Source organism: Brienomyrus brachyistius, chromosome 2, assembly GCF_023856365.1.
Source record: "Brienomyrus brachyistius isolate T26 chromosome 2, BBRACH_0.4, whole genome shotgun sequence".
Lineage (NCBI taxonomy): Eukaryota > Metazoa > Chordata > Actinopteri > Osteoglossiformes > Mormyridae > Brienomyrus > Brienomyrus brachyistius.
Window position 1 is genome coordinate 48,618,648 of NC_064534.1, and position 27,370 is coordinate 48,646,017.

General features: G+C 46.5%; 1 protein-coding gene across 11 annotated transcripts in view; it reads right to left on the reverse strand.

The window, feature by feature from the left end:
• LOC125727640 (ankyrin-1-like) overlaps window positions 1-19,410 on the reverse strand; it is a 111,796-nt gene extending 92,386 nt beyond the window's left edge. For 4 of the 11 annotated variants that reach the window (XM_049004532.1, XM_049004524.1, XM_049004497.1 and 1 more), the window contains exon 1: window positions 19,064-19,396. In XM_049004532.1, coding sequence (XP_048860489.1) covers window positions 19,064-19,189 — 126 coding nt within the window. In that variant the 5' untranslated portion in view covers window positions 19,190-19,396. Of the gene's footprint in view, window positions 1-19,063 lie in introns of all 11 variants that reach the window. The other 7 variants (XM_049004556.1, XM_049004542.1, XM_049004518.1 and 4 more) reach the window with 5 other exon arrangements.
• Window positions 19,411-27,370: the final 7,960 nt, after the last annotated feature.

Consider the following 27,370-nt stretch of genomic DNA (forward strand, 5'->3'; position numbering starts at 1 on the left):
TCACTCAGAAGCAAACGCGACTCACTCATGGCTTCCCGTTATTTTCGTGGCATCTGTTTGCTAATCTGACTGATTCCAGTCTAAGGGGACTGGAGAATAGCCAAGAAAAATACAACTCTGTAACACTAACAGAGGGACAGATGTAAGTAAGGCTTAGCAGTGAATTAAATCGAGTTACTGTAGAAAACAAAGTGCACAATGTCAGACTAAAGATGTTTTTAACATACTGTTGAGTTTTGCAATGCCAGTCATATATATAAAATTCTGAATAAATGACTTGTTGATTTGCTGAGGTGATGATTGTGTGTATGCAGTATTCAGTCCATAAATATTGTGACTTCCACTTCCTGACTAGTATTTTTTTTTTTGTCTATAGCTTGTTAAAATGGCACTGGACTGTCAGACCTGCTTTTTAACATCGTATGAAAACAAAACACATCAACACACCTGGACCACACCGTCACCCGCCAAGACTGCTAGTGTAGTGCAAGCAAAACCCTGGGTTCCTTCAAATCAGAGCTAGATAAGATTTTAACAACTCTGAGATATTAGTTAAGTTCTCCCCAAACGAGCTTGATGGGCCGAATGACCTCCTCTCGTTTGTAAATTTCTTATGTTCTTATGACAGCTCATTCACTTCATAACAATATACAGTATAAGATTACTACACCCACTCAAATGATAGAATGGGCATAATCACAGCTAAACCTTATATTTAGTATAACTAGTTTATTCTTTAATCTTTTGTGAATCTGAGTAAAATGACTCTGTTCACTAGGTTTCTGCATTCTCCTCATAGTGTCAGAATCCCTGTTCTAATTCATTTCAGTAGATTTCCAAAACCTGGCCACCCTTAAAACATCCTATCTATAAGCACCTGTGTTCCACTACCTGTGACTCACTCTCTGTCATTTTGGATTCATGGTCAAGGACGTCTGCAATAATTCATTCCACTGGAGCAGCCAATCTTAGGTGCCAGAATGATAAAATTAACCATTGAATTATGGGTATATACAACTGGGCTAAACAAGAGTACTGACCCATACATTTTGAAGAAACCAGGAACCAGTCCCCTAAGAGACATCAGCACCAGTAGTTATCTACAGGAACCAGGCCCCTAAAAGACATCAGCCACAGTATCCATCAACAGGAACCAGTCTCCTAAAAGACATCAGCACCAGCATTAATCTACAGGAACCAGTCCCCTAAGAGACACCAGCACCGGTATCCATCTACAGGAACCAGTCCCCTAAGAGACATCAGCACCAGTATCCATCTATAGGAACCAGTCCCTTAAGAAATACTGTATCAGCACCAGTAGTCATCTACAGGAATCAGTCCCCTAAAGTACATCAGCACCAGTATCCATCTACAGGAACCGTTCCGCTAAAATACATCAGCACCAGTAACCATCTACGGGAACCAGTCCCCTAAGAGACACCTGCACCAGTAGTCATTTACAGGAACCAGTCTCTCTTATGAGGAGAGGTTAGCTGAGCTGAATCTGTTCATCCTTGAGCAAAGGCGATTAAGGGGGGAAATGATCCAGGTATATAAGATTCTTAGAGGTCTGGATGTTGTTCAGCCAAATGGCTACTTTAATATTAGTTTAAATACTAGAACTCATGGCCATAGGTGGAAATTAGCGGGAGAACATTTTAAACTGAATCTGAGGAAGCACTTCTTTACACAGCGTGTAGTTAGAGTATGGAATAGTCTTCCTGTTCATCTATCGCAAGCTAAAACCCTGGGATCCTTTAAATCAGGCTAGATAAGATTTTAACAACTCTGAGCAATTAGTTAAGTTCTCCCCAAACGAGCTTGATCGGCCAAATGGCCTCCACTCGTTTGAAAATTTCTTATGTTCTTATGTAAGAGACATCAGCACCAATATTCAATATGCAGTAACCAATAACTGGTGGATTAGAGGAATCAGGAGTCACCAGGACATAACGCACATATTAAACCTTAATGTTAATCTTATTGATAACCAGAACTTTTAATCAAGGGATCAATGCCTTTGTGTTACAACAAAACCTAATTTCAAAAATAATAGTGTTACCACACAAAAATGTAAGAATTTAATTAGCATTACGCCAGCATTATTCAAATTTTTTTAACTTGACAATAGGAGTACATATAAATACACCACATGGATTAATCAGTACTTTACTATTTAAGGAGAGCATCAAATAGCAGAGATCAATACAAGCTCTTTGCTAACGCTCATTTGGGTGCAGGAATCAAACCAATCACATCAACGAGCATTATTCAAATGACTTTTAAATGCGGTGTCAGTATTGCACGGCTGACACATGAGCTATAGTCCTCTTTCAGGCCAGCGATGGAAAATCAGGGTCATGTGACACAACCATAAATCACTGAGGAACATGACTAGTGAGATGCTCTATCCAAAATGGCAGAAGATGCTTTTTGCAATATATACATGTAGAAAGTCACACAATATGATGTCTCTGTTATCCAGTAATTGACAACAATGTTCCTCTCAGTCACTGTCTACACTTCATTGGATTTGAGGTCTTTCTCGTAGTTTCTGGAGTGGCACCATGATTGGGTGTTTTGAGTAAAGGGGACTTGAGGCTCCTGATCCAAAAGACTCCGCTTGGGAGTCAGAGGTTAATCAATGACGACGGACAAGGCTGGGTGCTGCTGACGCTGGAATAATCGTACAACTCAGGGCCAGGAGCACAAGGGGATGGGTGGGGCGGGGGGATTGGGTTTCAGCCTCTCAGCAAAAAAGGCCCAGTAGAAGCATGCTAGAAAAACTGGTGAACACTGGAGTGGGTGGGGAGCGGGGAGCGGCGAGGAGACCAATGAAGGGCGGTGAGGCTGCAATGAATTAAAGGAGAAGATGCCCAAAGAGTAATGAAGTCTCCGAAGGAAAGACACTAGCAGCTGGGCTTCCTTCCAGAAAGCATGTGGCAAAGCAAGACTGGAGATCAGAAAACGGATTAACTTCAGTCACTCAGGAGCAAAGTCTGTGGCAATTTACAGCTTTCATGTGTCCTACAGTGTAGATGCCGACAGATCCCTTGGGATAAATATTACATTACTGTGACTGGAAAGGTTTCTAAATGATTTATTGAATGAATGAGAAATTAAACGATAGGGACTCAATCAGCTTCTCCTAGGCAGGAGATGTGGGTTGAGGGAGAGCTTTTGTAGACCACAGAATTAGACAAGAGTCTTAAGATTTAAATTACAGCCAAAAGTCCAAGATGAGCGACCCCCTCATCCTCACACATCCAGTGAATGAAAAGTAATCAGGTGACAATGATCTCAATGAGCATCCTCACAGATATCTTAATTACTATGCTGACATCTGACCTAAAATAAAGTCCATAATAATACGGATGTCCCCGAATCTGGACCTGTGGGACGTCTGCCATTGATGGTAGGTTTTTAACGCTTGTGTGAAGCTCCCTGTGGAGGCAATTCTAGCCAGATTGGTCAGGTATCCCAGAGTCTGGTCAGAACCGTAGCTCATAAGTTTGGATAAAAACCAGGAAAAACACAAAGGGGTAGACAGCTGCCTGTTCTGTTTAGACAGCCTGACAGCTTTTAGAAAGAGCTTTTAATGGGGATGGATGGATGTGGGCTCTCAAGTTATCAAGACGACATGTAAGAATTGTATAATTAATAATTATAATGCAAGCTGCATTGAGGCCAAAAAGATAGGATTTTGTGTTTGATTTGTTCTGTGTTTTTAGAGATGTAAATATCGGGGAGAGAGAGAAATTAGCGTCAGGAAGTTAGCAGCAGGAAGTTAGAATCAGGCAGTCGGCGTAAAAGAAGACATATCCGTGAAAGTGAGATCCTGCTTTCCTTAGTAGTCAGTGTTAACATGCTTCCTAAAATATTGGTCTTTCATAACCACTTACCCAGGACAGTGTGGTGGAGAAGCTGGAGCTCATCCCAGAAAAACAGGGCAGAAATCACCTGGAAGGGATGCCAGACCATTGGGGGACACGAACACGAGCAATTTAGGGACACAAAGTTCACCCATGATTTTGGTTTCAGGGAGGAACCTAGACAAACGTGAGGGGACACTGCACCTAGCCCAGGATGTGTGAGGCCATGGTAGTTCCTAGTGAAGCACCAAATCTCCCACAGCCACACCCCTAGTGAAGCGAAAAAGAGAGTGAAGCAGCAAATGGATGAAATGAGGAAGTGACACAGCAGACCTACAGTGATAGGTTGCTGCAGGTCTCATATTTGTTGCCTTGTAAATAAACATGGACTAGCACACAGGGCCAGGAAAAGTGTGACTATAAAAGCAGAATCTTATGCTTTCTTAGTAATAAACACATGGAGGGACTGGGCTGGGCTGAGCAGCCGGTCACCTTGCAGCCGGATCGCAGGCAATTACAGACCCTGCGTCCATGGCAGCAGGTGGTGAGGAAGCCCCGCGCCGGCTCTCTGCTAGTGTCTGGCTAGCTGTCGAGCCTCTGGCGTCAATATCCCTCACCTTCATTTACATTCTGTCACTGCAGGGCAGACAGGAAGAGAAGGAGAATGAATGAACAAGAAAACGAGAGACGCAGTCCCGAGATTAATACATTCACTTGAAAACGTCATGGCCCATCAGGGTAGCCGCAGGTGTCTCGGCTGCAGGATGACACGCACCCCAGTCCTGCCAGCTCCTCTACTCTGTAAAGTAGAGAAGAGTGCCTCCTACAGGTGGGGGAGGGGCTGGTTGTGGCGTAACGTTCCGCGTTCCTGTGCAGCGATACTCCACCCCCCCCCCCAAGCCTCCCTTCACCCTACACGATAACCCCTTCCGGCTAAGCCTGCGCATGGGGATCCGCACAACATATGCTGCAAGTAGCAGGGGGGCAAGGTTTGGGGGGGAGGGGGGGCTGGTGGATTTCAGTGGCTGGCACGTCAACGGGTAGGATGGGCAGATTTCAGGGATGACAGCGAAAAGGAGCGCTGTCGACTCAGAAAAGTAGATGTTTATTTTTAACGATTTACAAGGAGGGAGGGGTTAATGAGCTGGAGTGGCGTGAGGCCGTGTTCTCGGACACCGCGGGCTCACAAGCTGTTGCCCTCTCCCCCCCCCCACAAGGTCCTCTCCTGATGTCACCACTTCCACCTGGCAAAGATGAAGGATACCCTTGTTAGTGCTGTCGTGGGAGTGGTCGTGGGGGGGGGGGGAAGGGGGCGGGGCAGTGATGGATGGGGGATGGAAGGAGACAGAGGTGGGGCGCTAATGTAAGAAACACAGATGTGAAGGGAATAAAACAGGTAATGGGAGAAAAGAAAACATAGATCAGGAATGACAATTGAGAAAGAGCGAAGTCTGGTGTCTGTTTATATTGGGAGACACTGGAGGGATGATGTGCTGAACCCAGAAAGAATTGGGAGAATTTGAACATAAGAAACTGATATAAATGCTTATGGTGCTCTGACTTGAAAAGTGTTTGAGGACCCCCCCCCATTTCCCTCAGTGGTACAGTCCTCTCCGCGCTACAGTGTGATGTAATCTCAGTGCAGCGTGATGGGCTGCTAATCAAGGGAAGTGAGTTGGGGTGGAGGAAGTCTGTCAGGATAAAGGGGGAACCATGCCAGACGGAGGCAGCCAGTGAAACGTCAATAATGAGCTTCAACAAGGAGCACTGGCAGTCAGAAGATGGGCAGAAAATATTAAAAATGAAGTAGTATAAAGAAAAAGGACTTCTGTGTCTGCCTATACACAAGAGCAAGTGAGAAAAACATTTTAAAAGGTAGACAGGAAAATAACATAAAATTTGCCAAACTTTTTTGTGAATGTCAGACCAGTCCAGACCAGTTAAATCAGTCCTGTGAGAAATGGGAAGTGGCTACTCAAAACCTCACTGGACACTGCAGAGACATAGAGAGTAAAATGAGAACAGAAATGATTATTTTATCATTTTTTTAGATTTATTTTATTGTTTCTTTAATTTATATTTCAGAGAATATAAATGAGAATCCTTCTCTGTGTACTGTGATCTGCCCTGATTTTGTCACATGAGGTACGTCTGGCCCCGTGACCCTGCAGAGTAGAAGAAGGATGGATGGATGGATGACAACCGTAAATTTAATTGAAAACGCGGGTAGGTCCCGACACTCCCAGCCAATCAGTGGAGCAGGACAGCAGCACGAGCCCCATGAGGTTTACAGACCCTCCCCGGGGCTCTCTGGAGACAGAGAGGCTTACAGGCAGTGGCGTTTTGCAGGTTGGACAGGTGAACAGAGTCTGGTGCTTTGACTCCACCTGGCTGCTGTCTGAAGATCCTCCAGTGAAGGTGACACTGACATCAGTTGAAAGATCTTCAAAGGAGCTATAAAAAGACTTTGTTTTGCTAAAAACTTTCGTAAGAACTGTTTGGAGTTTTGGCATATGCCATCTAAGGTGTCCCCTGCCTTGTGCAGTATGTTTCCTGGGATAAGCTCCAGGGTCAAGGTGACCCTGTAGTGTGTAAGAGACATAGGTGGATGGATGGATGGATGGATGGATGGATGCATGGATGCATGGTTTGATGGGCCACTGTGAGCCACAACAAAGCCAAGACCTTCAGCAAAGGCATTACAAATGCACACCCTAACCCTCCACAGGAATGTTCAGGATCACACCCATGTCCTTCATGAACCCATGACTAGGCTACCTGCAGGGGGCAAGGTGAAGATGGGGCTGGCCAGTACCGTGATAGCAGTCCAACAGGCCTGTGTTCTCACCTTTTTGCTCCATATTATCAAATTCCCAGTATGCTCTGCTGGTAAAAGACCAAAAGACTGTCTCAGAGGCATCCCCGGGATTTTTTTCCAGAAACAGTAGATAGTGAAACCACGGAGATGTGATGTTCGCGGCTGGCATCCGGGTGTCACTGCGTCGGCCCGAGGAATCGGCTACGACATGCGCTGTGATGCCCCCTGGCAGCTGGAGAGGAGCAGAAGGATCTCGGCCCATGGAGGGCTTTGCTGGCAACGAACGCCGTGCCATTTCCCAGGGAATGGAATGAACGCAGAGGATGTACAAAAGGTAAATCACGACAGAAGAACGATACACAGTGCAGGCAGCTGCTGCAGAGGCACTCATGCGCTCTGCTTCAACAGGGGAGCAAAAACGATCTGACATTATTTATGTGAAATCCCTAAGGAAACCTTCAGCATCATAAGTTACCTGGAAATAAACCCTGAGTCATACATATAAATAACTTCTTATAAATCTATCCTTCCATCATCTATCCATCCATCCATCCATCCATCTCTCCATCCATCCAGCCACTTATCCTGTACAGTCCTGCCCACTTAGACCCTACCCCAGGAAGTATAGAGAACAAAAATAGGGAACACCATGAATGGAATGGTAGTTCATTGCAGGGCACCAAAATCCACATTTCATTTAATTGGAAATGCAGCCATAATTTCTCAAAATCTCACAACAAATGCAATCACAATTGTTATGTCCGGAGGTAACCTGCAAATGCAAAAGAATTTGTTTTCTGCAGTAGGTGTGTGTTTCTGCAGTTTATAGTGACTTTATAATAATTAATTTTGCTTTCTATGCATTTTTGCATTTGGTGACTTAACTGGAATTAGACGTAGAAAATTGTGTTGTAAAATCATTTATCTTTCATCATCATCTGATTTTGTTCACCATCCATCGATCAATCCATCCATCCATCCATTCATCCATCCATCAATCCAGCCATCCCTGTTCAACATGATCCAGCAGCTTATCCCAGGCTGGATGCAGAGGGAACACAGCCAGTCCACTGCAGGAAACACACTCACACTCACATACATACACTCACATACACACACACATATATTTTGAATTTATGGGCTTAACCCCAATCCCATCTATGACAACCTTAATCCCTACTCAGCTCTAACCTTAACTATAAGTAACCAAACAAAACTTTTGGCATGTTTAGTTTTTTGATTGCAGTCACAAATTTTTATAAAATTAAGTTTCCCCTTGTGGGAAGCAAAAAGGGGTCCCCACAATGTCAATATAATAATTTTTTTATCACATTGTGGGGACCCAATGCAAATGTAATATATACATGCCTACAGACTCACACACTATGGTCAATGTAGCAGCTCCAGTATACATAACTGCACATCTTTGCACTATAGGAGCAAACCTGTGTAAACATGGGAGAACATCTCCACACACAGAGCCAGTCTCTCCAAGCTATAATTTTATACATATTTAAACAATTTTGCTAAAAAAAAAAAAACCCTTATTTAAGGGTGCAGCAGCGACCCTAACCAGAGCCATGCGCCAGCCCACATTCTTAAGAACCTCCCTTCTGCTACCCCCCACCCCCCCAAACAGCATTGAACTCTTTCTGATCAGCACTTTCCACTTTTCATTTAATGGAGGCTCATTTCGATGCGCGTTTCTTCACTGTGCTCATGGCACTTCTGACCAAAGCCCTTGCAATCAATGGCATGTTCCAGAAAAGGACAAGCTTTGGAATGGAGATGGAAACAGGCCTTTGATAAAGGATCCTAGGGACCATGCAAATCAAACAAAAAAAATGTGGATAGCATTAGCGTAAAGCCAATTGGACAGGAGCTCCTCCAGCCTCCACAGTCCTTTGTCATGTGACTGACAGCTCAGCACGGGATTTTAATGACCGTTGATGGTGCTGCTTCCTCACCAGAGGCGGCCTCTGGTAGGTCCTCTGATAGTCATGGACACCAGTGGTGGAAACCAGCCCAGCTACCAAAGGACAGATGGCTTTCATAGAGGTACTTGATAAAGTTCTGGTCTTACAGTGACAGCAACGTTAGGACCTCTCCTAGTTGACTCTCTCCTCTCTTCTTGACAGCTCCCCTTCTCCACAATCTTCTAGAACTTGTTGCCGCTCTTTGATATGCATGCATATGAAGTTTCAGTTGTGTGCCCCTTTAATTGGTAGAAGCAGATGATTGGATAAAATGATCAGAACTCAGTGAAGATAGTAAGGATGACCTTAAACACTGGTTGGGCCTCTTGGTTGAGCCTCTCAATGATTTCTTGATGGCCAAGAATTCTGGCACATTCTTCATAGCAACTGCATGTGGTATAAGAAATCCCAAAACTCATGCAACTGGTCATTTTAGTGTTCCAGGCTCTTCAATTCTAGCTTTATAAATACAAATATATTTCATCACAAAGAAAATTGTGAAATGTTCTGTGCATAACTGTCGATGAAAAACTGAAATGCTCTTGGCTCCTATTATCCGGCACGCAGATTTGTCCACAAAACACAGTTGCTGAGTTTTGGCAAGACGTGGAAAGCTGCACACAAAGGATTTTACTGACAAATATTTAAAATAGAGTAGAGACAAAAACGGGGTCAGAGAAGGAAGGGTGGCACATAGGATTTCCTGCATGGTACACACTGGGGCGGGGGGGGGGGCACTGTATGTCACCAGATGTCACCTTCTCGGTTATTCAAGCCTGTGAACTTTGTTTTGTCAGTGTCACTGCAGAAGGAAGCTTGGGGGGCCGATGGGGGGGGGGGGGGGGGGGTTGTGAGAGAGGACAGAGAAAAATAAGTATTTTGGATGTTGCCTTTCTTTGTGTGTTGGCATCTGCACTTGTTTGTCGGTGCAGGTTCTGTGTGTGTGTTGGCATCTGCGTATTTGCGCACGTTCTGTGTGTCGGATCTGCGCATGTGTGTCTGTGCACACTCTGTGTGTGTGTTGACATCTGCATGTGTGCTTGCGGGCATTCTGTGTGTATTCTGGCATCTGTGCGTGTGTGTTTGCGCATGTTCTGTGTGTGTCGGCATCTGCACGTGTGTGTCTGCACATGTTCTGGGTGTGTGTGTGTGTGTGTGTGTGTGTGTGTGTTGCCATCTGTGCAGGCATGTCGGCACACATTCTGTGTATTGGCATCTGCATGTGTGTCTGCGCATGTTCTGTGTTCATGTTGACATCTGCGTGTGTCTGTGTCTGCGCAAATTCTCTGTGTGTTGACATCTACGCATGTGTGTTTGCGCATGTTCTGTGTGTGTGCTGGTATCTGCGTGTCTGTCTGCGCATGTCCTGTGTGTGTGCTGGTATCTGCGTGTCTGTCTGCGCATGTCCTGTGTGTGTGCTGGTATCTGCGTGTCTGTCTGCGCATGTCCTGTGTGTGTGCTGGTATCTGCGTGTCTGTCTGCGCATGTTCTGTGTGTGTGCTGGTATCTGCGTGTCTGTCTGCGCATGTCCTGTGTGTGTGCTGGTATCTGCGTGTCTGTCTGCGCATGTCCTGTGTGTGTGCTGGTATCTGCGTGTCTGTCTGCGCATGTCCTGTGTGTGTGCTGGTATCTGTGTGTCTGTCTGCGCATGTTCTCTGTGTGGTGAGATCTGTGCTGACCCTGTTGCTTTGAAATCACCCCAATCTCATGCAGCACTGCCGCAGTCTGCTCCTTCTCCTGTACACAGACCCTCCCCAGGTCTCTCTCTCTTGCTATCAGTCTGGACACAATGTAACTCAATTAAGAGCTGCTTATGAAAGCGATTACTGAGTCGAACCTGCTCTTACCGTTACAGGGAACAACCACAGAGGATAACACTGGCGCATTGAAGAATGCAGTTATCTGATTAACGGCTAAAGGAGAGCTCCCTCTACACTGGGGTACTATTCCCTCACTCCTTCCCTTCCTCACTCCCTCCCTATCTTACTCTCTCACTCCCTTGCTCCCTCACTCCTTCAGTCCCTCCCTTCCTTAGTCCCTTACTCCCTCCCTCACCTCCTTAACCTGAAATTACCTTTGCATTGCAGTTGTGTTTTTAAGACATTTTATGTGGATACAAAGGAGGGGAACACAAAAGACAAAAAGGAGGAATAAAGAATCGGGGGTGCTTATTTTTCCAATACAAAAAACTGAGGTCAGACAGTTAGCACATCAGTGGCATTGCTGAGCTCCACACTGCAATAAAATTCAAGACAAAAACCTTTAAATTGTGCAGCACACCCTCACCCCCCAGTCTCCCCCCAGCCCATCAACCAATCTCTGTCGACTGCAGTGGCCCAGCCAGCCATTGCTGGCTACCTTTCAAACCCCCGCCTCCACACCCCCCAGCACAGTCTAAGCTGGCGATGGCGGTGTCGGCTGAGGGTGTCTTTGGGGATGGGCATTAATTCTGCTCCACCCCTCACTGGGGAGTCCCGCAGAATCGCCGTCGCATGCTAATTGCGAGCGCTGCGGATGGTGCCTGCTTCCATGGTGATCTCACCCCGTCATCCGCATTCCAGTGCATTCGCCGACGTCATGCTCAGTCGCGACACAGGGCTTTGTCCCCGTCGGCTTACAAACCTCCAATGCAATTCTCCAATTGGTTTATGGAAATAAATTTGCATCGTTTGCTGAGTCAAATTCTGGCCGGATGGATACGTTACAAGCAGACTTACCGACAAATTTTTATCTTTCTGTCATTCTATATGGAATACTTAATTAAAACGTCCAGGCAAAATAAACGACGCCGATTAGAAGCCATTTAAATTGCAATTAACTGGCAAACATTTGCAGAACAACTAAAAATGTGATGTAACACTAACTAGACTTAATTATCAAACCACAGAGGATACGCAGACTCTATGCAAACCCTCCTGGAGCTCTCTGTGGGCTGTGGACCTTAACCATTAACTGGGGAGGGCAAATCCTACCCCCCCCCCCCCACACCATTCGTTTGCATTGAGTGAAACTACGTGGCGCTAAGCTCTGTGGAGGCTCCACTGCAGCACAAAACCGAACCCCAGAGACATTGGCCATGAGCTCCAGCTGATCAAAACCCAAATGACACTCAGGGGTTATTGCTGGCCAAACAAGTAATGTGCTATATTTGATGTCCTTTTCATGATCCAGTACATTCTTCCCCTCCTGACTGTTTTGTCCAGAACACCATATATGTTTAAACCCATTTCATGGCTGAACAACACAAGATCAGTTACATATTTAGCTTGAGGAACCGATGCTACTGTTTTGGGTCACGAGTTGAGGTCAGAGACATTAAAAACCATGTTACCACCAGGCTGCACAACTGGCCCCTACTACCCAAATAAAAGTCCAAACAGACAACCTTCAATAAATTTCCACACAGAGATGGTCCAGCCCTCATATGGCGTTCCCATAGCAACCCCTCCAGAGTGAGCGCATGAAGCTCCGCCCCCTGGGGGGCGTGTCTTATGACACATCTTTGCATGAGCAGTAGTAAACAGCTCCTCTGAATCACTTCCCAAGATGGCATGCACTGCTACTCCATCTTTAATGCTATGCATTTTAAATGCAAGTGTGTGTCACTGTGAGCAGTGAGAGGCCACCTGAAATGCTTCCTCTATCCAGTGGCCTTTCATGAGCTGATGGGCAGCCTGTTCCAAAGACAGAGAGGTGGCTGGGGATGCCTGAAAAAGCAAGTGGCAGGAGGATTATGGATTCAAAATGCATGGAGGGCACCATGGCTCACAGGGGTGCCTGCTTTTCAGCTCGCTCTCTCTCTCGCCCATTCTCACTGGCTAGGCCGGCATGCACTGTCTGGCATCATGATCCCAAGGCACAGACTTAGGGTAAGTAAGAGCAGAGTGCTTTACGCACTGCAAAGGTCCCGCAGTCTTCTGTCTTCTTAACTGGAAGAAATTGTCTCTAAGGACTTTTTGACCATTACAAGTGAATAATTTATTAAATGTATCCTGTCATAGACATACATACAGATGCATGCATATGGGTCTCCCTTTCACATACAGATGGCTGTAAGTATGTCTATGAAAGGATTCGTTTCCATCTGAGTCAGGGTATGACTGTTTCACGCACACATTTATACACAATTATAGAACATTTACAGAACAGAAACCCTGCTCTTTCTCGATTTCCAGGAAATACTACTCGATGTTCTTATTTCCCTGAACCATTAGAACTCAAAGCTGGCTTTCTGGTACTTCACAAAGGGGAACTTTTACACCGAAGGAAATTACAGGGGAAACGGAAAGCTGACAGAAGAGTTTTTTAGACGGTGAAGAGCTCCTTTCAGTGTCCCTGGGGTCTCATTTCCTGTTACATAAGGCAGCAGCATGTAAATAACAGTTTGGATTGGAAGATCACGCGGCTGCACAGACCATGATGGTGAGGTCATAAGAAACGACTGCGGCCGTTATTTTATTATACGTGCTTCATCTTTAATCATACCTTAAAGACAGATGAGAAGTATTGGTGGCTACAATAAACATCTGAGACATCAGCATTAACAGCCTTAGCCTGACCTTTAACCTAAGTGTAAAAATTGAAACTGGATGCTTCTAGGATGGGCCAGAACTGGGTTATCATTTCAGTTCCTGGCGTCAGCAGATATCCGTTGACAGTTTTTCGGCCAAACTCCACCCCTCGTGAGTGAGCCGTTGGCTTAGAGTGGCTGTTAGGGTTAGTTGTAGGCATTTTTGCTATCCCTTAACAAAAGTCTTTCATAAACTCAACCCTCATGCCCAATGCTAATTGCTAATGCTAAATGCTAATACTAAACAAAAACGCATTCCCCCTCAATCGCACTCCCTCTTGCATATCTCCACAGTGCTGAGGTATGGACCCAGTTCCTGGGTTCCTTCCGGAGAGCCTGGCCCTTCAGCTCGCTAATTTGATTGTTCTGCAGTGTCGTTAAGCACAGAACAGGGGGACCTTCTGACATAGTGAGCCTAACATGATCTGACCGCACAGGGGCACGCCATGCTTAAGAGGGAGGAGACAAGAAGCCCGTTTGGCACGGTGCTGAAACAGCAGAACCCTCATGTTCAGCTCTGGGTCAGAGCGTGCCTGCAGTCTACCCTAATAAGCACAGGACACCAGGCAGGGTACACCCTGGAAAGGAGCCTTGCATGGGGCATCATAAAAGGTGTTAAATTCTTCACCTAGGAAACTGCTCCACATTTGGGGTGGTCAGTCTCCCTACGCCTCCCGACTTGCATGATTTGTAACAGAATCAGGGCGACTGCATCCCAAGTGGAAGCACATCCTGCGGCTCGGTTCCGGGGTCCCTGTGGGCTCGAAAATTGACCCAGTCTGCAGAAGTCACCACCTCTCCCTTACCTCCACACCGTCCCACTTTCCTTAGATCCTGAGGCACCCCTCCCAAGATCACTTCTATGGCCCAGAAATGGTGGTTTTCGAGCTGTTTTAATTGCTCTCTATGATGCGGCTTTGCTGAGTCACTCATTCTCGGGTTTCCCCAGCCGGACACACCAGTGGTGTAAACAGAGCCGGAATCCCGGTGTGCCTGGAATGCAGAGGCAAGGAAGAGAGAACGCAAAGGGCTCGGCACTGCTGACAGCGCAGTGAGTTGGACTGGCATCGGAAACACAAATCCGCAGACCCCCTCGCATACCCGCCCCTCACCTGAAAGGTCGCCCTCCGTTTCTCACTGCTGCAGTGTACAGTGCAGATCAGTGTTGGCTTCTTCACCAGCCTTGTTGACTCTCCTGGTTTCTACTCAGGGTTTGATACCTACCCCGTGGGTCTTTGCACCCTGCACACCCTAACACTATAATCACTATAACAAAATGTCATTGTCCTCGAGGGTTAATTATATCCTGCGTGTCATAACTGACAGACAAAGCCTCCAGTGAATCACATGAGTCAGTAAACACCAATGCAGAATTAGTACCCATAGCACAACAGCACTATTTTAAGGTAAATTTGATAAAACTCATTATGATTTAGCAGTAATAAAAAACACCTGCCTTATTGAAGGAAAAATTATTTAAATGGCAACAATACAGTCAGAATTCTGCTGGGTCCTGTTTGACAAATAAGTAGCTTGTTATAATCAGATTTTTTATTTAAAGGGCAGTGAAATGAGAGGGTGAGTAGAGAGGAGGAGACCGGGGGCCCCGCATAATCCCCCCACCCCTGTCAGTCCCTGCATGACGCTTCCAATGCCCCGGGATGTGACCCCAGCACCCACACCCAGTGGGAGGCCCTCGTCCATTTTGGAATGAATCCCCAGAGCAGCACCGGTACCAACTGCTGCCCCAAAGCTGGCCTCCCCTCAGTCTCGCTGCCTCCCCTCGGTCTCGCTGCCTCCCCTCGGTCTCGCTGCCTCCCCTCGGTCTCGCTGCCTCCCCTCGGTCTCGCTGCCTCCCCTCATTCTCGCTGCCTCCCCTCGGTCTCGCTGCCTCCCCTCGGTCTCGCTGCCTCCCCTCATTCTCGCTGCCTCCCCTCGGTCTCGCTGCCTCCCCTCGGTCTCGCTGCCTCCCCTCGGTCTCGCTGCCTCGCCACCTTGCTGCCTCACTGACTTATAGCCTCGAAGACTCACAGAAAGCAATCATTTCAGTTCTTTTTTCCGTGGATTAATTTATATTCTCAAAAAGAAACAAAAATGGGCAATTTACACATTTGCACACTTCTATTATATTTTATCATAATTTTTTTAAATATTCTTGCTATTTCTCTTTTACAATTTACTTTGACCTTTTTTATATTCTTGGTATATTTCTATTAATTATTATAGGGAGCTCTCAGGGAGCTGTAGGGAGTGCTCACTGCTGGCATTCACTGCTGTTTGCAGTACTGTTGCGCATTCAATAAATAACCTATGATTTGATTTGAGTTCGTACAGTTATTCATGGGGATGGAGTCCTTACTGCAAGCAACATGAGGAGAGGGTGGGAAAATGTCTGCTAACCCTTTCTTCTCTTTCTATTCGTCTAATCTTCGTCTAGTCTTCCACATTAACCTGCGTGCCAGACAAAGTTCACATACAGGGGGCACCGGGGGTCAAAGCTGTCTTTCCCCCATCCATACACTTCACCTCCTCCACATCAAGAACAATTACAGCATCCTCCCTTTCAGCCAAGAGGCCAAATTAATTCATTGACAGTGTCATATTTATCTGTCGTGAACCACACAGTCAGCCATAGGGATCCCGCAGGACATTCTGTTTGCTGGTAAATGTGACGGCATTTAACGCAATCGCCTTGATGCGACTGGGACCGATTAAATGCCGTTGCATTAAATCGCATCACTAATTACAGGAGCAGAGCGCTTTGCTTTATTTCTGCATCATCGAGTGAACTCCCGTACCACCCAAGGAGAGAAGACACCATTGCGATAATAGATGGTTCTTTAAGATATCCGAAAAACAACGGCTATCTGAATGCCTCAGTTAGCTAAAAAAAAACGGTGTAATTGCTTTTAATAAGTAAATCTGTAATAGACAAGTCATATGGCGCAATGTACTTCAAAATAGCTACAGCAGGGTAACCAAATACCCCCATCGTGATCACAACCCAGTCATTGTATCAGTTTTTTCATAGGTTGTTTGACGTTTAATGTTGGGCTAAATAAACATGCACATAGACAAGTCCCCTTTCTGCCTGAGGTCTGCAAAGTCACTGCGATCCACCGCAAACAGAGTACGATGCAGTGAATGATGTTTTTTTTTTCCAGAAAGAAAAGCATGATGACAAAATGGCACCCATGTCGCAACACCCCCAATTAGTCTGTATTGCTGGTTCTAGCTGGTCTCACTTCCCTCGGTGAAAAAGAACACCGGTTTTGACTTGTCGTCATGCGATCCAAAGTGCTCCGCGATCCTCTTGGCTCAGTATTTAAAGGTCAGCGCTTCTTCGGTTAGCGCTTAGCGCACATCCTTGTCCAGGGTAGCGTACATAATTTATAAGTTCGTAGTTCATTCTGCTGAATACCAACACCGAAGCACTTAAAAGAAAAGCATCCTGTTCAGTGCATTGATATTTTCACCATCACTGTGCACGACGGCCCCTTTGAAAAATGTGAGGTCAGACTCACGCGGCAAACCCTACCTCATTGCAACACAAGTGCGGATTTTTACCTTGGGAATGACTCATTGGTAGAAAGAACATGGGAACAGGATGGGAAAACGTCTGTATCTTCATCTAACTTTCTACATTAATTTGTGCTCTGATCCAAGTTCAGCAGCAGGGGGTGCTGTGGGTCAAAACCGTCTTGCCCCCCTCCTACTCGGACTCCTGGCACAGCCTTAGTTTTCCGGTACATACTGCTGTGTGTGTGTTTGTGTGTGTGTGTGTGAGTGTGTGTGGGATTGCAGATGACACACAGCTACCTAAGGACACCACTTTCCGGAATGCAGATGGGTTATATCTGAAAATACTGCAGGTTGTACTGTAAACAGGGGGCACCAAAACAGACCCAGAGATTTCCATAGAGGTACACTGAATACCCCCCCCCCACCAGTACCAAGGCTCCAGATCTGCTCCAGAATCCGAAATAGCCCTTAAGTGGAAGTTTAAGAATAAAAGGATTGGAATGGGGTGAAGGTGTGATTTAAGCGTCCGGGAATTTGATCGGCCAATAGAATCTGCTAATGAGCGAGGATGCCTCTGTAGCGGTAAAGGATGTTGATTCAGCTGTGCACTGGGGTCACTGAGGTTATACAATAACCCCCCCCCCCCCCCACCATGTGCACCTGCAGAGTATGGCTCACATGGCGGGAGGGGGGCATGAATCCTGCAGCCCACATCATAACCCTGCCCCTGCCCTGCTAAGCTGGCCCCCCAACTAGACAAAGACCTCTCCTGTCCTATCAAATCAATCAATTGATCAATAGGACTTTATTCTCGAAGCTGCATTTCTGCAGTGAACAAAGGGCCATAAAAATGAATGGACAGCACATTTTTGCTGTGCGATTGTCTAGCAGTTCAGCTCTAGTGTGGCACATTAGATTTGCTCTGTAAACAGAAGCAGTTCCATGACAGCTCTGCTAATCCCCTGGTTAAAGACATGGAGCTGACAGAAACACCTGTGAAGGGGCAGGTGAGGTCCACTGTCCCCACTCCCCCTCACCCCACCCCAGGCTTCCATCCACCTCCATCCAATTAGCACCACCCTGCAATCAACTTATGGATAATACTAAATTACATGTTTAACGATTAAGAATGTAAAAGGACAGAAAGCATAATTAAAAATCAAAGGCAAAACAATATGTTTTATTAAGGTGTTTTAAAAATTGATGGAGGGAGAATAACAGGTGGTCATTTTGCACTCATACAATAGCTACATCCTCTCACATCCCTGCCGAATCCCCTCACATCCCTGCTGAAGACGACGCAACAGAAGCAGATCTTGGGGTCATTGATAAACAGTTTGTGCATGAGATTTCACCAGCCGTGCTGGGGGAGGGTCCTCTTTTTTTCCAGCACTAATTCAGGTAATCTAACACTGAGCAGGAATAACACATTTGCTTTATTTATTGTGTACGTTGAAAGAAAACTGGAGAAATCGGTGTAGCTGCTGGAGTCCCTAGGACCTGCGCTAGGCAGGCAGGTTTCGCTCCCTCGCTTTCCTCTCACACTCCTCCCTCTGTGCCATGCCGTGTCATGCACGCTGCTGAGAATCCCACACGTGGCCCGCCTTCCCCGCATCGCCGCGACACCATGCCAAAACGAACAATGGGTCTCCCCAGGAAACCCATCCGATTGTGTGTGAAACAGAGACCAGCCTGGACCCTCCTCCTCCCTCTTCAGGTGTAGCTCAGCTTGGATTATAAATGGAAGTATTACGGGAAGGTTCCTTATCTGGGGGGGGTTGGAGGGGGCAGTGATTCAATGCCCCCTCCCACAATTTGCGGGATCCCAGCCTGTGATCTGCCTGTGAGAGGACTGCCGCAGCAGAGAGAGGAAAAAAAAGACATGGAGAGACAGCTTGGGGCTGAGAGCCAAGCAGCTCTGAAGGGGACCCGGGGCCGGTGATGTGGCTGGGCTAACGCTCAGGGCACTTTGCACTGAGGCAGCCTGACGGGCACACGGTTAGCGGGCAGATGGATGGCTTCCCGAGCTGCCGTCCGAGACGCCGGTCCCTCTCACTCTGCCAGTGTTTATTTATGGCGCCTGTGCTGTGTGTGAGAGTGCATGTGTGTGTGTGTGCGCGCGTGTGTGTGTGCGTGTGCCCGTGTGGCTCTTTGCGGCACGTGTGGATGTTTGCGTGCACCATTCAGCACACACGGTGCCCCGGCACCCCTGCATGAAGATATGTGCATCCCGGTACCCACTACCATCCCACCACCACCCCCCCCCCACACACACACACACAGACACCCGCCACCAGCCCTTTACCTTGCGCTTTCGGTCCCGGGACCGGTTCCTCTTCTTACTCTTCTCCTCCTCTTTCTCTTTGCGCTCCGCCTCCAATTGCGCTTCCAGATCCTTGTTCTTGCGGAGGTGCTTGGCCGCCTGTGCCATGGTGCCGCCGTTTCTGCCGCGTTACTCCCTGCCGTGCGCTGCGAGCTCCAAGGGCCACCCCACCGTCTCCCCCGGCACAGATGCTCAGAGGCAGGGCTGCCCTCCGTAATCGGCGGGGGGGGGCTGCCGTACCCTATCCTTTGCTATCCCCCCCGCTTGTTATCTCTCTCCTCTCTCTCTCCGCTTCCCGCTTCTGCTGCACGCCTGTCCCCCCCCCCCCCCCTCCTCTGCACCTGAGCTCGGAGCAGCGATGGGGGACAGCCGGCTGGAGTCGCGGGAGACCTGGGATTCTCTCACTCCTCTCTCCGCCTCCTCAAAAACTCAGCGCCCTCCGCAGTGGGGCGAAGAGGATTTGGGGAAAAAACAAATAGAGGGAGCGTATGAAAAATAAACTGTCAGACAGGAGCCGCGGGCGCCTCTCTCCTCACTGCGCGGCTGCTTGCATCGCCGCTGCCCTCATAGGCTGCGAAATCCCTCAATGGGGCTCCCCAGCAATGCTGTCCGCCGGTCATCTATGGGTCTAAGCGCGCCGCCGGGTCTCCGGGTTCCCATGGAGGTGAGACCTGGCAGGAAGATGCTGCGGAGAGGACGATCGTACGAGGGCCATCCTGTCGGAGTGCTTTACTAACACGCGTGAAGCGGCGGAGGGGCAAAAATGCAAGAACGTGCGCATGAAAAAAAAAAAGAAGTACATGCACACTCTTCCACTTCACTGTCCCAGTCCTCCTTGGCTCTCTGAACTCCCAGGGCTGTACAAGCAGGCAGAGGCACGACCCGTACGGAGACAGGGGTGCAGTCTGTGCGTATGTGTGCTCAGACTCTACCGAGTCTCAGAGTGCCACTAGCTCTCTCTCTCTCCTTCTCTCTCTCCCTCTCTCTCTCTCTCTGGTGCCTTCAGTAAGGCAGTGAGGGAATACCACTGCTGTGCTGGGGCGGAGCAGGTCCACGTCCTCGTGGTCCTGTGGTGCGTCGCGTGCTTGGAGAGAACAGGGAGCCAGTATTGCAATAAATCTTCCCTACACTCTTCCCTACACACATCTTCTCTCTCTCTCTCTCTCTCTCTCCTGTATCCTTACCTCCCTCCGCAATGCTGCTGATGCAGGCAAAAAACACCCTTTAACATATCTGCCTCTCCCTCGCTCTCGCTCGCTCACTAGCACACACACTCGCACTCTCCCTGTCACGCCGGCTCCCTCTCGTTTGCCTCCGATCTGGGAGCCAGCAGCCAATCCCTGGAGACCACGGGGGGCATCAGACGGGAGGAATTAGGGGAGCTTGAGGCGAAGTGACCACAGTAGCCGCTCTCAGCTCTACTGCAGGTGCCAGCAAACGTGTGTTAATAAAACATCATCACAGCTAAAGGCTACCCCCCCCACACACACACTCACTTATTCCAGGACCATGCCTTTGTATGTATGTATATATATATCATATATTACCTAGGTACTACAGAACTGTTTACCCATGTTTGCTTTTGTTTGCAGGTTAATAATGCAAAACATTCATGCTAAAATGGCTACTGTCTCCATACGTTGACTGTAGTTTTTATCAATCTAAGCATGGCAAAAATGAAATCACACCAATGTGGTCACATGTTCACTTTACAGACGCAGAATGTGACGCCACCCCTGCTCAGTTTGTCATTCATTGCTGAGAATAGTGACGGTTAGCAGAACAGTTTGCCTGACAGCTAGTTAAGCAGAAAAACGCCATTTGTCTGTTTCTTTGTTTGAGTAATTGCCAGTGATGCAGATTTCCCCAGTGTTTCATTTCTGCTGTGCTTGTTCCATTGTGTTTATGTTCTACTCGGACCTGGGACAAAAACATGCCCCACCGAGCAGCAGGTGAAGCGCTTGGATTGGTAACGGTGTGATGATATCGGTAGGAGCCCCAGACTACAGCAGCCCAGGTTTTACCCTCAGGTCAAGGCAGGACAGCTTCCGGGTTAAAAACAAACTCTGCCCATAGGTGTCTTCGTAGGCGAGTGAGGACCCCTGGGCGCTAATCTCCTGTTTGTTGATCAAACATTAACGCCCTCGCTTTGGATGATTCATAGCCATTGAATCAGATGGCCAAATAGGACAGAAAGGACGGGCAGCAGAGAGTGTTAGGCCAGTGCCAGGAGGAAAACGAGGAAGAACTCCCGCAGAACCGAAGATATGTGGATATTTCTTGATTTCTTTTTTTTTTTTTTTTTGATTGCGTCAGCATTTCTGCAGAAAAGGTGGCTCCCAGATTCCGGGATGTTTCCTGCACCACCTGCAGCCACATTTTGTTCCTGGACTGTCACGCTACAAGCGTGTGTTTCAAGCCGCATGCACCAGCCGTCCGGGCACAGAGACCTTCTACCAATGTTTCTGTGTCCTTTCGGGACGAGGCAACTTTACAAGCAATCCGACAAGCTCGCATGGACACTTCTGGTGCTGATACTTGAGAGTGAATTATGCGTAAATGTAGACATGTGATACATAGAACATTCACGAGAGGTGATTGGCAGGTACCCTAGTGCTTCGGGAATCATCGAACACTCAACATCTCAAAGGGATTAGCTGCTGATCCCATGAAACTCATTGATAAAATTCTTGCTGTACGGGGGGGGACGAAAAACATACAACTTGACGAATCGCTACAGAGTAAGAACAATAACAAACAATTTACTAAAATAATAATTCTGGATTGCACTGGATATTTTGTGCGTGTTCTTTGAAGCAAATGAAGCACATATATTAGGTGCCATGGGGAATGTGTATCATCTGTGTCCCCCAGCTTCCCAACGGCATCTGCCTTCCTCATCATCATGCAGTCCTTGTTGCTGTCACACTCACACCAAGCCCAGCATCCATCCAGTCAGTCAGTTTTCCCTAAGGACAGCTGAAACTAATCAACCGGATCAGCTAGTGCAGATTAAGAGGCCCTGGTGATGGTTATGGTGGCTCACCATACTGAAGCCTTTTCTTCGTGGTCAGTCTATGGTCATCTGGGTCTTTGCACTGCATTCCCTTTACTGAATTTTTAACCTGCCTGCGTTTGGTTTTGACCCTTTGCCTGGCCTTCGAAATAAACTTGAAGCTCCTGGACTTCACATTTATTTTTCACCTGGACAGGGCAGTCACTACAGCTGGCCATCCTCTTCCTCTTTTGCTATCAGTTTTTCCAAGCATTATAGCCTTTTCCAATGAACTGACTCCTCTCCTAATAATATTGACCAAGAAGTTGCATATTTAATAAATGCAGCAACCCGGTGACCCTGAACAGGGCAAGAGGTCCAAAGATGGATGAGTAAAAGTAATAAGGATTGCTGTAAGCAGTATAAAAGCTAAATAATTCTGCTTGCTTTTCTGCTTGATTTTTATTTTTTTATCACAGTGTTTTGCCTCCAGTGTGCACTGTAAGGTGAGGTACCTGGATTAAACTGAATGAGATACTCTGAAGGTGATGTGTTTGTGTGTTATGTGGGGGGTTTAGAGGTATGCAGGTGTCCTCTGGTAATGCTGGTTCTTGCACAGCTGAGGAATTATGTGGGTGTGGCCTAATCATGGTGTGGTCCATTGGGGGTGTGGCTACAGTGAGGTCATAGACGTGTGCCCAGATGGTTTGTGTTTTTGTTCCCTTTGAGAACCACGCAACGACCAGATGGGCAGCGACACAAAAAAGCCCTGGACTGCTTGTTTGTGGTAAAATAGAGTGAAGCTTGCTTTATCTTCAGTCGTCAGAACCCAGCACAGCTATCAGAGTGTGGGTTTACATGCAGGGACAGATTAACGCTGGTGAAAGCTGGAGGTCACCTGCAACACACACACTCCATCTATGAGATGATGACAAGTGGCAGCTGGGGACAGAACCTTTGAAGCCACATCTAATTAAGTGTGAAGTCATTAAGCCCCCAGAAGATAACGATCCATCACGGCCAGAGTTCCTGTTGATATGGAAAGTAATGCCATGTAAGGCCAGCCTCAGTGTTCCTCATCCACTGCAGCACCCCCATGGGCTGGGGGAAGGGTTTGGGGGGGTTGCCTCCATGAAGGAATACGTCTTAGTTATCCATTCAGGAATAGCTGTTTAACCTGGCCCTGTGTGCATGCATATGTACTCTGTGGGTGTGTTCTTATTGACAAATTATACTATGTGTGTACTCTATGGTGTGTTCTTAATTACACACTACGCTCTGTGTGTACTCTGTGAGTGTGTTATTATTGGCACATTACACTGTGTGTGTACTCTGCGAGAGTGTTATTATTGACACATTGCACTGTGTGTGTACTCTGCGAGAGTGTTATTATTGACACATTACACTGTGTGTGTACTCTGCGAGTGTTATTATTGACACATTACACTGTGTGTGTACTCTGCGAGAGTGTTATTATTGGCACATTACACTGTGTGTGTACTCTGCGAGTGTTATTATTGACACATTACACTGTGTGTACTCTGCGAGAGTGTTATTATTGGCACATTACACTGTGTGTGTACTCTGCGAGAGTGTTATTATTGGCACATTACACTGTGTGTGTACTCTGCGAGAGTGTTATTATTGACACATTACACTGTGTGTGTACTCTGCGAGAGTGTTATTATTGACACATTACGCTGTGTGTGTACTCTGTGAGTGTGATTATTAACACATTACGCGGTGTGTGTACTCTATGAGTGTGTTATTATTGACACATTACACTGTGTGTGTACTCTGCGAGAGTGTTATTATTGACACATTACACTGTGTGTGTACTCTGCGAGTGTTATTATTGACACATTACACTGTGTGTGTACTCTGCGAGTGTTATTATTGACACATTAAACTGTGTGTGTACTCTGTGAGTGTGATTATTAACATATTACGCTATGTGTGTACTCCGTGAGAGTGTTATTATTGACACATTATGCTGTGTGTGTACTCTGTGTGTTATTATTGACACATTATGCTGTGTGTGTACTCTGTGTGTTATTATTGACACATTACACTGTGTGTGTACTCTGCGAGAGTGTTATTATTGGCACATTACACTGTGTGTGTACTCTGCGAGAGTGTTATTATTGGCACATTACACTGTGTGTGTACTCTGCGAGAGTGTTATTATTGACACATTACACTGTGTGTGTACTCTGCGAGAGTGTTATTATTGACACATTACGCTGTGTGTGTACTCTGTGAGTGTGATTATTAACACATTACGCGGTGTGTGTACTCTATGAGTGTGTTATTATTGACACATTACACTGTGTGTGTACTCTGCGAGAGTGTTATTATTGACACATTACACTGTGTGTGTACTCTGCGAGTGTTATTATTGACACATTACACTGTGTGTGTACTCTGCGAGAGTGTTATTATTGACACATTACACTGTGTGTGTACTCTGCGAGTGTTATTATTGACACATTACACTGTGTGTGTACTCTGCGAGTGTTATTATTGACACATTAAACTGTGTGTGTACTCTGTGAGTGTGATTATTAACATATTACGCTATGTGTGTACTCCGTGAGAGTGTTATTATTGACACATTATGCTGTGTGTGTACTCTGTGTGTTATTATTGACACATTATGCTGTGTGTGTACTCTGTGTGTTATTATTGACACATTACACTGTGTGTGTACTCTGCGAGAGTGTTATTATTGGCACATTACACTGTGTGTGTACTCTGCGAGAGTGTTATTATTGGCACATTACACTGTGTGTGTACTCTGCGAGAGTGTTATTATTGACACATTAAACTGTGTGTGTACTCTGTGAGTGTGATTATTAACATATTACGCTATGTGTGTACTCCGTGAGAGTGTTATTATCACATTATGCTGTGTGTGTACTCTGTGTGTTATTATTGACACATTATGCTGTGTGTGTACTCTGTGTGTTATTATTGATACATTACGCTGTGTGTGTACTCTGCAAGGGTGCTATCGTTAACATATTACGCTATGTGTGTACTCCGTGAGAGTGTTATTATTGACACATTACACTGTGTGTGTACTCTGTGAGGGTGTTGTCATTAACATATTACACTGTATGAGTATTCTGTGAACGTGTTCTTTATGACAGACTATGCAGGGTTTAAGTAGTGTGAAATCAGTCCAGTTCACAAAGATGGACTCTGAACGTGATGATCCTGCACAGCACTATTACCATTAAGAGAAAATAAACAGCTTTTTTTACTCCTATAAGACAGGTAAATCATTCTGCCAGCAGCTATAATATCCGTTGTGTCCCAGAATGTAAAATCCACAATGATTCAGCCTCACCTCTATTAGCAACGTGTCTGACTATGATGCTACAAATTTGTGGAAGGATATTTCGCTAATCAGCCACTGTCACAGCTGGCATCCTCCTAGCTATAAACATGGGCGTCTTTAAACAGCAGCCAGACACTGCAGATTGAGAGGATACCGCAAAGGCCCACATGCTCTTGTCTGGGCCCCGTGGAGCAGTTTTACTTAGTGGTACCATTACGTTTGCAGGAGTCTCACTAACCAGCAAACCTGATTAAACTCCTGCAAGCTGCCGCTGCCCCCTGTATGCCGCCGGGCAGTTACAGCATCTCAGCACGCAAGGCAAAGCGCAGTGGGAACACAACAGATACCCAGGAACACAATGATGCTGACTGAAAGTAATCACCACTGCTGGGGATATTGCTGATAGACAACCAAATCAATGATTAAAAAACACACGGCTCAATCAATCTGTGCTGCAGTAGCATCTAAGCTGATACTATTGTTGGTATTTTTGGGATTATGGCAGCAAGCTTTGTGATGCTAATAATAATATAGGCTGCATTGTGACGCACACCCCCAAGAAATGAGAAAACAACGGCTCTCTCTCTCTCTACCTCACTCTCACACATAATTATACTCATACGCAATTGGTTTGCTCAAAAGAATCAAAACGTACTCAACTCCCTCTAGTGGCCATTTGTAGTCCTACAACCCAGGGACAAAAGGAATGCGGCAGAAACAGGTCGATGTCAGCAGGGAGCATATTATTCAGCTGCTTTTCAGCTCGTCACCTGCTTGGGATCTTTACCTCTGATGCACTTTCAGACAAGCCAGAATCCGCTAGAAGAAGCACAGAGTCATTGTTTCGGAAAACCGCGGCTATTAAAAGCTTCGTTTAAAATTAAATTACTGAAGGAACAAGCAAATAAGTAAAAAAAAGTGTCCAAATATTAAGTTGGCCTAGGATGCACCAGGACCATTTGATATGGAGCAAGAAAACGGGCAACATCCTGCCCCATCTTCACAATCATACACTATCTTACGTAAAAAAAAGGGCTTAAAGGAGAAAGATGAGGTCCCAGGTGGCGGCAGTGTCACGGAAACGCCGATAGGACGTTCTGCTGGCACGGGCTGCTGGTGGAGGTGGCACTGAGAGCTTAGGGAGCAGCAGGCGGTGTGGAGACGGGAGCTCTGTGCCCTGGTGCCTGCTGCTGTACTCTTGAGGAAAGCACTGTACTCGATTATGGGAAGGAACGGACACACCTATACACAAGCAGACACACAGCAAAGCTGCTATCTTAAAGGCACAAGTAACTGGCATCCAACTGGTTCTCAGATGTAGGGAGACCAATACTGTTAACTGGAAACAATTCAATACCAGTTTTCATCTCTGCCAGCATCATTTATTCTCTGCAGAAACAAACCAATGTAAGGTTCTTACGAAACTCGAGTAGAACGATAGCTAATGTACAGCGCGATGACCTCCCATTACCGAAATGCTATGCGTCTGGGGGAATATCTGCATTTTCAGAGAAATGTGCTGGGAATATACGTGTTTGTGCCGGTAAGCAGGAGCGGGCTGAAACGTGTCTCGTTACTGCCACCTTGTGGATATCCATATTCTTTCCATTTCAATTAGCTTGTAATAACGGCTATAAGAAGACGTTTGGGTAGGTACTTGGATAGATAAATGTTATTTAATGCAATTGTCAGAGAACAAAGTAGTGTAATTCCTCAAATATTAAGTAAAGCGACCCATTGTTAATGCTTCTGAAAACCTCACAAGCCGTTTATGTCCTTAAATGCCTCACATGTGACCTTTACAGTTTCTGTATTAATGGTTCTTGGTGGGAAGGGCATCCATGCAGAAATGACCCTGGCCCGCTGCCCTCTGCTGCCTGGGAAAAGCTCCAGAAACCCCCAGGACCCCAAGGAAGATTCCAGGCTTATTCCCAGCTTCCTCAACAGTGAA